General features: G+C 60.5%; 1 protein-coding gene across 2 annotated transcripts; it reads right to left on the reverse strand.

Annotated features, from left to right (window-relative positions):
- Positions 1-5,387: 5,387 nt before the first annotated feature.
- ARHGDIA (Rho GDP dissociation inhibitor alpha) lies at positions 5,388-9,413 on the reverse strand. Of its 2 annotated transcripts, none has more exons than XM_004275578.4 (6): positions 9,287-9,413; positions 7,548-7,764; positions 7,362-7,445; positions 7,022-7,098; positions 6,878-6,941; positions 5,388-6,750 (listed from the first exon to the last, which is right to left on the reverse strand). In XM_004275578.4, the coding sequence occupies exons 2-6, from the start codon at positions 7,735-7,737 to the stop codon at positions 6,551-6,553; spliced, it is 615 nt and encodes a 204-aa protein (XP_004275626.1). In that variant the 5' UTR covers positions 7,738-7,764; positions 9,287-9,413; the 3' UTR covers positions 5,388-6,550. The 2 variants fall into 2 exon arrangements, with proteins under 2 accessions (XP_004275626.1, XP_033294648.1); XM_033438757.2 differs by lacking the exon at positions 9,287-9,413 and adding an exon at positions 8,612-9,040.
- Positions 9,414-10,172: the final 759 nt, after the last annotated feature.

The raw sequence follows: 10,172 nt of genomic DNA on the forward strand, positions 1-10,172 counted from the left end.
GCGCGCCCGCCCGCGCCCACCTCCGATTGGCCGGTGGGCTGCGGGGCCCGCCTCCGCCGCTCTCGCATTGGGCGTCCACACTGGCCACGGCCCCGGATTCGGAATCGCTACGGGCACCTCCCTCGCCCTCGCCCAGGATTGGCCAAGGAGCTCGCGCTCGCACTCTTTCCCGGCCTCTCATTGGCTCCTGACGGAGAACTTTCTCTCCCTGGCCTTGTGACTGGTGGCTTTCTCCTACACCTTCAGCGGGTCTGGAATGGCTGCTACCTTCGGGGGCCTGGGCTCTGAGACTCCTGATTGGCCGAGACATGCGCGCACCCCGCGCGATCCTTCGTCGAACGTGGCAATGGGGCGGAGTCTCCAGCTGAGGGGCGGAGCCGCGCTTGCGCCTCCGAAACCCCTCGTGTTGCTTTCTGACTGGACCGCGTATCCCCAATTGACACCGCCCCCCAGCTCTGCAGACTGGAAACTGAGCTGACGCGCTTCCGGCGCGCGTGAGGCCCGTGCGGCCCCTGCAGTGGCGGGGTTCCGGTTCGGGCGTCGCCCCGGGGGCCTCAGCGGGCGGCTCGGGCGCTCCAGGTGGCGGCGTAGCGAGGCGCAGGGGCAGCGCGCGGGGGGCGCGGGGAGGACCGAGGCAGGACGCGATGGGGCCGGCAAGACTCGGCTCGGCCCGGAATGGGGCCGCCTGCCTTGGTGAGAGGGTCAGGGCCGGCACCGTCTCCTGCGGCATCTTCCCTCCCTCCCACCGGCTGCCAGTCCTACGAAGCAGCCCCTGGGTCGCTTTCAGGCGCCCGGGTAGACCCGCGCCGTCCACTAGGGGGGTCGCTAGCGGCCACCGAGCTCTAAAATGCGGCCGAGCAGCGTGACTGGGAGTGAGCGTAACACGCACCGGACGTCAAGACTGAGGACGGGAGGGGAGTGTACGATATTCCCTTGATGCCTTTTTATATTGACATGTTGAGATATTTTGTATACGATGACTTAAGTAAAAGTATTAAAGCTTTTTTTTTCCTCCAGTTTTTTTCTTTAACGTGGCTTTAGAACATTTAAAATAACATACGTCGCCCAAATGTTGCTTCTGTCGGGCGGCGCGGCTCTGGACGGAGCAGCTCCTTTTCCTTCACAGCTCAAAGCCTAACTCTAACCCCACCCCACCCCCGTCTACACTCTCTTCTTCATTTGTGTTCACTTCCTCGGTTGTGAAATGCCAACCCTACTGATTTTCATTCATCATCGATTTAATAACTTGACAGGAAAAAGGAGGACACTCCCACATTAAATGTACACGTTGGCAATATAATAACATCCTGATTTCAGAAATGGTAAAACATAGAAAAAAAGATGTTTTTGTACTTCTGAGAGTTTGCATTTATTGACACGTAGCTCCTGAGGGCCTGTCTTCTCATCTCTTGTGGTACTTCCTCACCTAGAATATGAATTCCTGAAGGTCAAGACCAGGTTCTCTGTGCCCCTCCCCCAGGGCCAGTAGAACAAGAGTCAGTCAGAGGTGGTTGTAGCTCCTGGGATGCCTGTCTACCTCACAAAAGGCACTGTACAGGAGCTGGGCCTCAGGCAACGAAAGGCTATGAACATGTGTCTCTGCAGCTGCAGCCTCCACCCCAGTTCAGTGGGGTCCTGGCCCGCTGAGTGGCAGTGATTCAAAATAAGCCATCACAGGCACCCTCTGCTCTCTGGGAAAGGGTGGGAATTGCCTCATATCTCCTGCCCTATCTCCCAACATTTTTGTGATTGCCATGACCCCGATTTACAGACCACAATTTGGGTCTGAGACAAGGGACATTTGTACCACGTCTAGATTTCAGAGGCACTCATGAAATCAGAGTTTAGATGCCTAAATTTTTGGACTTTAGTTTTTTCATCTGATAGGGACAGAGTGAAGAGATACCAAGATGTTGATTAGTTTGTGATGGTTTGGAGGCAGCTTAGCCTCACAGCATACGGTAAAGTAGTTACAAAAGATGAGAATACTGGGACCAAGGGGAGAACAGACCAGACGCAGGACAGCAAGGATCTGAGTTGCTGGCTGTGGTTGACTCTCACTCTGGTTCAGTCTGGGCCTCCATGGCCAAAGCCAAGGGTAATTGGGACACACCTTGATGCAGGTGATGACAGGCCACTGTTCTGCAGCCCAGGTGAACCCAGCCAAGTCATCGTTCTGTGAAAACCAGGGCTCTGGCCTGGGCAGGGCACGGTATTTTCATGCCTTGCCTGCATTGGTGCACCTTCTCAAAGCACGTCCGCAGGGAAGTGGGGTTCCCAGAAAGCTGGAGGGAGGCCATGTTTGGGGATGCCCCAGGTCTCCAGTCTCTGGGGTTGGTCAGTAGTTGGGTGAGGTGCAGGGGTGCATCCTTCCCCCCAGGACACAGGCCAGGTTCACTGTACACCTCTGCAAGCCTTGGCCCTGAGGGGAGGGCCAGCGTCTGTCTTTTTCCTAAGGCCACTCACATGCCTTTCATGGGCAACTCTAGGAAGAGGCGACGGAGCCGTGTTCACTCTCATACCAGTGCCCTGAGCTGGAGTGCACCTTTGGAGAGCAGAGCCAGTGGCTGTGGCTCTGGCATCTCTCTGAACCCAGTACAGCTGCTTCAGGATGTCCTCCAGGGGTCTCTCACACCCAGAGGAAGTGCTCATTAAACACTGGTTGAACAACTGAGTGATAAAACATATTGATAAAGACTACTCTCAAAAATAGAGTTCTTGGGGACTTCCTGGTGGCGCAGTGGTTAAGAATCCACCTGCCAATGCAGGGGACATGGGTTCGAGCCCTGGTCTGGGAAGATTCCACATGCCGCGGAGCAACTAAGCCCGTGCGCCACAGCAACTGAGCCTGCACTCTACAGCCCGTGAGCCAGAACTACTGAAGCCGGTGCGCCTAGAGCCCGTGCTCTGCAACAAGAGGAGCCACCCAATGAGATGCCTGTGCACTGCAACGAAGAGTAGCTGCCGCTCGCCACAACTCAAGAAAGCCTGCGTCGCAGCAACGAAGACCCAATACAGCCAGAAAAATAAATAAATTAAAAAAAAAAAAAGATTCCACGCTTCCACAGCAGGGGGCACGGGTTTGATCCCCCGTCAGGGATCTAAGATCCTGCGTCCCGCCTGGTGTGGCCAAATATTAAAAAAACAAAAGAAGTTCTCAGAATAAAACAACTCCCTTTCAACCCAACTGGAGGCATTGAGGGAGTTAACAGCTGGCTCCTGGACACCCAGGAAGTCCTCCTGACTGCAGGTTTCCACTGTGGAGCAGGAGCAGGGGAGCGAGGGCTGTGCCATGGGCCACACAGCCCTGCACATGGGTGAGCTGGGACATAGGAAGAAGGTGCAGTGGTGAGCGTGGCCCTGGTGGACTGAAGTGGACCCTGATTGTAAAGTATGACAGTGCTGGGCATGGAGAAGATTCTAGCAAGCTACAATAACTGGTGAGTAGTCACAATAAAGGCGCTGACCTTGTGTCCACTGCCACTCTCCTCAGTGGAAGAAGGGTCCATCTAGGGGATGGCTGAGGAGGCAGAAGCTTGGGGATGACTAGGGCTATGGACAGAGGGAGGGAGTGGAGAGGAAGGGTCACAGGCACTGGCTCACTAGGGCAGGGAGCCCCGGCCCAGCGGCACTGAGCTGTACAGACAGGTTTGGGTTTGGGGTGGAACCAGAAGGATCAGGTTAGACTTGGGACCTGAGAGACACGTCATGCAGGTCCTGCAGGTGCCACCTCATGTAATCCTTCACCAGAGGAGGAACGAGAACAAAGTCCTGGCTGTTGGCAGCGTGTCTGTACTACTTGGCACTTGGGGTCTGAGTTCACATATCAAACCAAAGCTTGGAAAATCCAAGAGCTAGTAGGCCTCCTGGCTTGCCGGAGCCTCGGAAGGCCCTCGCCCAATAAACCAAACGGCTGCCAGCACAGGCTGACCCTAGGTTTGAAGATTTTCACTGGACCTCTTAGGAGGTGGACAGGGAGAGATAGAGCGGCTGTGGCTGGCCCCGGGGCTCCTGCAGACTGAAACTTGTAGCCACCACCTGGGAGCCTTTCCCCTCCAAAGGTAGAGCTGTTTCAGAGGTAGCTGTGTCTGAGTTTAGTGGGAAAGGCCTTGGGCCTCGGAACCCAGAGCTGTGCAGTCTCACTACCTCCCCCTGCCTCCAGCAGACAGTCCTGGGAGAGGCTGGTTAGGGTCCTTGACCCCTGTGGATTCCAGAGCTGGGGGGTACGGCTCTTGGATTTACGTCTGGGCCAGCTGCTGCACCAAGTGGCATTTTATCCCATTACCCAGCCCAGCGCCCAGACTCCAAAATCCCACCAGGGCCCTGGTAAGGAAGGCCAGGAGATAGCCAGCCCTGTGGGTGCCATCCTGGCATGACATGTGGTCACTGAACTGCGGGTGCAGGTGAAAGGGTACCTCCGAGTCCATCCCAGCTGGTGATAAGGTCCTGGGAGGGCTCACCCTACTGATAAGCACTGGGAAGAGTGCAGCCAAGGCGGGATCAGGGAAGCGGCTGCCTAGGTGTGACACATACCACTCTCCTCACCGGCTCAGCACAAAGGGAGATTTTGCAACCAACACTGAGCCATAAAAGGGAGTTTCTGGAACCGACACTCCGGAGCTGGGGATTCCTAACTGCCCTTTCCTGCCTCAGGGCTGGGAAAGGGTGTGTTAGGTACTGGGTGCCCTTGGAGGTGATGCTCTGAGGCAGCACAGTCCCTGCTACCCCAAGGTCCTGAAGAGACCCTGATGGTCAGCGGGACTGGCTGTGGAGCATGCATGGCCCTTGGCAGTCCTTCAGGGCTCGCTAGGTGCTCTCTTGTACCTCCATGCAGCGCGGGTCCCCATCTTCTCCTGTTCATCTCACCTTACCAATCCCACCTTTGGACCTCTGGCCCTGCCTGGCCCTACAGGGCACAGGGGCTTGGCCGGCCTTCCATGTCACCCTCCATTGGCCCTGCTGCCCATGGTGCCAACTTCTCCACCTTCCTACCTAGCTTGGAGTCCTTATCCCAGGTCCCTTGCGACCCAGTCATCCCATTTGTTCCCAAGTCTTCAGCACGATTCCTCTTCTCTGAGGCTGAAAGTGTTCCCTCCCAGAGGCTCAGACAGGGCCCGTGAGTCGGGTGCCGGAGCCACTCTGGACACCCCACCAGGTCCAGGGCCTGACTGTGCCCCGCCCTTTCCCCACAAGAGCTGAAAGGGTAGCACTGGCCTCGCGGGCTGACATGACTAAGAAAGGGCTTAAAACCCATTCTCCTTCAACAGCCACAGGAGCAGTGGCGACTGCACCTGGCCCCTGGCCGGCCTCTGGGTGCCCTGGGGTAGCAGAGGAATGGGGCCCCACTTCCCCTTTCCCACCAGGAGACGACCAGCAGACACCCTGGCTCCTTAGGGGGAGTTTATTTCCCGGTCAGAAAAGGAGAAGCAGGACAGGCTCTTGTGCGTTCTAGGCCCGGGCCTGACCGGGGAGGGGCAGGGTTGGGTGGGGGGCACAGGGGACGGCTCCAGCTGTGCAAGCTTGGTCCCACAGTTGTCCTGGCTGGGTCCTGGTTGGCCTGCTGGCGATGGTGGCACCGAGCCTGGGGGCAGAGGCAGCAGGCCAGTGGGCCCAGAGGACGGCACATATGGAGGCAATAAATACCGACAGGCCAGGCACATGACTCCAGGCCGGCAGGCCCAGGCGGGACAGGTAAGGCTTGGCCACTGGTTTTGTCTGCTGAGGGCTCTCTCGTGGGGCCGTGGGCTCTAGGCACTGCCCACCGGGACAGAGAAGGCAGAGGTGTGAGGACACCCAGCCTCCCAGATGGGACTGGAGGCCGTTCAAGGTTTGGCATTTGGCTTTCCCAAGCCCCTGGAGCCGTCCCCGCAGCCCTGGCCAGGGGGAGGGGGACTGGCCAGGCCCAGGCAGACCGGGGAGCAGCAGCAGCACATCCCACACACCTTCTCGGGCCACGGGGATCACAGACGGGGCAGGGACTGGGGGAGACCACATGCTCATGCAGACACGGGGTTAGGAGATTAGTGACGCCCCCTCAGCACACGTTCCACATGTTAAGGCATCATGGTTAGACGGTTACTGACAGCGATGGATGGACTGACCGGGGAGAAGTGAAAGCTGGAGGACGACCGGCCCAACGAGGCCCCACGTGGTACACCCCACCCCCACCAGGAGGGCGTGCCAGAACACGAGGTGGGGCAACAGAGAAGGCCCAGGGGACCTAAGCCCCTCTGCAATGCCTGGCTCCCTTGCCAGGACCTCAGGTCGGGTTAGGACAGTGGGGAAACCTCAAGGGATACAGAAGGGGAGGTGTAGACCTCCCTCCCCACAGCACAGGCGGAAGCAGCAACAACACTAGACCACCGAGGAGGCTGGGGCCAGCAGGCTGGAAGGGTGGAGGAGGGACAGACAGGCCGGCCAGGAGGCAGACCAGGGGGAGTGGCGGCAGCGTGGGCAGGCCCTGTCAGCACTTTGGTCTGGGGTCGGGAGGGGTGGGGAGGGGCATGTCCGTCCTTCCGTCCGCCCGCCCTGCCCACCTCCCAGCCACGGCTCAGTCCTTCCACTCCTTCTTGATGGTGAGGTTCCACTCCCAGGACAGGTGGTCAGTCCTGTCGTCGTCTGTGAAGCGGGACTTGATGTTGTAGCTGCCTCGAGCCAGCATGCCCTTGGGGGCCTCCTCCATGGGGGTCAGGAACTCGTATTCCTCCGCCCGAGGCCCATAGCTCCCCACCATGTAGTCGGTCTTGTCAACTGCGATGCAGAAAAGGCGTCAGTCAGGGAGCAGAGCTGGGTGTTTCCTCTCTCCCTCCCGATCCCTGAGCCCCTGGGTGGCCACCTCCCTCCTGGGGGCTCGGGCCTGGCGCCCACCCTCACTCACTCTTAACGCCTTTCCTGTACGTGTGCTGGATGTACTTCATGCCGGACACGATCTCTCGGTTCACCTGCAAGGAGGCACCCCAAGCAGGGCTCAGCCAGGATCCCCAGCCCCAGACCCTGGCACCTCCCTGAGCCTCCTCCTTACCCGGAAGGAGATTTTTATCCTGTATTCCACACCTTCCTTCAGCACAAAGGACTGCTTCTTAAAGCTCTCCAGATCACCTGCATTTGACAGGAACGCCACACTAGGAGGTTCAGCCAGGGGAAGCCTCTGGCCCTGGTGGGGTGCCCCTTCCACCCGGCGCCCCCACATAAGCCTTGGCAACCCAGACCTAGACCACACCAAAGCCAGAGCCTTTTAAGACCACTTGGCTACACTTCTTGTGCTCCCCACAAGAGGGCGCCAGCACCCCAACAAACTATTTTTAGGGGAAGCAGCAGGGTGCCAGGCAGCCCCAGCCAGGAACCTCAGAGATGCCACTCACCTGTCAGGTCCAGCTCCAAGGGGCCCGGGGCGGTGCTACAAACCAGAATCAGTCGGGTCACCACAACATTGGGGACATTGGGGTCTGCAAAGTGACAGCAAGTTAGAGTTTCACCAGTGGGGAAAATAGTAGCAAAAATCCAGAAAAGCGACAGGTGTCCACACACACCCACCAGGGCCCACTCACCAGCGGACACGGCCACACGGCCCAGCAGGGCCTCCTTGTACTTGCGCAGACTCTCGTCGTCCTTGTCCAGCTCCTGGATCTCCTGGATGCTCTTCTGGGCCGGGGGCTTGTAGTTGACCGAGTGCTCATCCTCCTCGTTCTCAGCCGCAATCTGCGCCAGTTGCTCGGCTGTGGGCTCCTGCTCAGCCATACTCACCTCTAGCTAGGTCTGGGACACCTGTGGCCAGGGTAGCATGGGCTGTGGCATCTCGGAGGGACCCAGTGTTCCCCCTCCTGCCCCTCTGCAAGTCCCCCAGGTGATCTGCGTCAGATCTCTGCAGGTGGCCAAGCCCCACCTGGGCCCAAGGAGAGGTGCACCTTCTGTAACAGGAAAGCAACGACAGCCAGAACTTTGAAAAGGCCCCAGACACTGGCTCCTGAGGCCCAGAGGGGCCACACTTACCTCCTTGCCCTGCCTACCTCAGGGGACCCCACCCCAGGTCCAGCACCCAGAGCTAAATGGAACCTGCAGCCTGCTCCTAGGGGAGACCAAGCACAGCTCCCCTGCTGCCCAGGAAACAGCAGCACCCTGGTCCCTCCAGGCAACATCAGGACCAAGTCCTGCTGCTTATTCTGAACTGCCCAGGCCCTTGCCTCAAGGGACCCCTCCTGCTGGGTCCTCTCTAACCAGAGGGTTCCTTCGGACACGTCCTAGCTGCAAACCAAAGCCTTTGTGCAAGACACGGGTCAGTTCTGTCTCACCCTTCAAACACAGGACTCTCCTAAGGCTCAGATGACAAGGCCAACCTCAGTCTCACAGGTAAGTCCTAAGATGGCATGAGAGATCCTAAGTGTCTGCCAACCATATCTCCAATTGTGAGGGTCTGCGACCTAGAATTTGCGAACCGCTGCAAACATGTGGTAGTCTCAGGACCCTCCTTCCGGACCCTGCCCCAGAAGAGCCCGCAGCAGTGCTGACAAAGCGAGGAGCAGCGATGGGGCAGCCACTGGGCTTCCTTCGGTAAGGATGACCGTCGCACCCCCTAGAATCCCTGAGGAGTATCTGAAACCCGCTCAGATCTAACCTGGAGGTGCAGGAGGTGGGTCAGGGCCACCAGTTGCCAGTAAAGATAGCCAAGGCTGGGACCCGTGCGAGGATCAGATCTTACAAAGGGCCGCTAGGGACCCGGAACCGCCCGGCCGCCGCAGGCGGGGTGGGGCCGGCCCGCTTTTCCAGACCTCCCTGCTGCTTCCTCTGGAATTCCTCTAGAAGACTCACGCCCTAACGCCACTCAATCGCGGCCGCAGGCGACAGGATCCTTTAAGTGCGATGGCGCGGCCCGCACTTCCGCAGGGCCTGCAATCTGGGCCGGGCGCGGCCCGGCGCGTGGGGTGGGGCGCGGGGACCTCACCGCCCAAGGGAAGGGGCGTCCGGCCTGGCCCGGGCCCGCGCGCACCAGCGGGGAGGGGGTCCTGGGCACGAGCGGCGACCACAAAAGAGGCCTGCACAACCCCCGGATCCCGCCCCCAGCACCCAAGCCCCCGCCTCCGGATCCCAGCGCCCCCGACCCGCACGTGGGCCCGCCCTACGCCCAGGTCACCGCCCGCTGTCAATGCCGCCCCCGCCCGGCGCAGACCCCTCGGCTGGGCTGGCGGGCGGGGCGGGCGGCGAGAACAAAGGCGCGGCCCCGGCCTCCTCCCCCGCGGCCGCCCCGCCTGCCGCGCCCACCGCGCTCGCCAGCCCCGCCGCCCGCGCTCACCGGAGGATCGTCCTCGCCGCTCTAGCGCTCCCTCCCGCACAGAATGACGAACCTTGCCGCCCCGCCCGCGCGCGCCCGGCCGGCCACTTCCGGGGTCACGCGACTTCCGCTCGCGACGGGCGGGCTGCGGAGAGCGCATGCGCGCGGGCCCTGGCGTCTGCGCGCCGCCGCCATCTTGTGGGCACGGCCTCGTGGGCGCGTCCTGCGTGGGCGGTGCGACGGTGGGGACGTTTACGGAGGCCTATCCCGTTGGGGCTTCTACGCCCTTTGCCCCAGGCATTTTTTGGACCCGGGCATCCCCAGGGGTCAGCCCGCAAGCTGAAGGGGCGGGGCAGTGTCACAGTCTCGCTGAGCCCCACGCGGAACGTGGGCGCGGCGTGGCATTTCCGCGAGGTGCTGGAACGCGCGTCTGTCAACGGGCGCGTCTCCCACGGCCACGCCTCCTTCTGTGGGTATGCAGCCGTCATTCTGCGAGGACAAACGGGCCCGGCCTGTCCCCTCTAGGAGCCGGGGTCAGCGGATGGCCGCCGTCCAGCCTGAGGCGGCCTTCGCGCCCAGTCGCTGCTGTCCGGCCTCCTAGAAGTTACCGCCGGACGTTCATCCGCGGGTGTCGGCCTGGCGCGCCCTTCCAGGAGAGGGATCGGTGCGCCTGCCGAGCTTTTCGCTCCTTCCAGACCAAGTCAGCATGTGGTCGCCCTGCCAGGAGCTCCTGCCCCAGACGCCACGGCCGACCCGGGTTCTCCAGCCGCATGGCGAGTATTGGACACTTGCCCATGCGCTCAACCCAGGAGCATTTTGCAGCTCCAGGTGGGGCCCATGATTTGTGACCAATGTGGTGGGCCTGGCGGAGCCCGCGCCGCCAATGCCCGCCAAGCACCCCACTTCC

This window comes from Orcinus orca, chromosome 19, assembly GCF_937001465.1.
Source record: "Orcinus orca chromosome 19, mOrcOrc1.1, whole genome shotgun sequence".
Lineage (NCBI taxonomy): Eukaryota > Metazoa > Chordata > Mammalia > Artiodactyla > Delphinidae > Orcinus > Orcinus orca.

Bases quoted from the DNA above. Each gene is read 5' to 3' on its own strand.
- ARHGDIA (XM_004275578.4), bottom strand. From the start codon at position 7,737: ATGGCTGAGCAGGAGCCCACAGCCGAGCAACTGGCGCAGATTGCGGCT. The intron at 7,446-7,547 runs GTGAGTGGGCCC...GTCACTTTGCAG, and splicing joins CCGTGTGGCCGTGTCCGCTG to ACCCCAATGTCCCCAATGTT. The intron at 7,099-7,361 runs GTGAGTGGCATC...TGTCAAATGCAG, and splicing joins CTTGGAGCTGGACCTGACAG to GTGATCTGGAGAGCTTTAAG.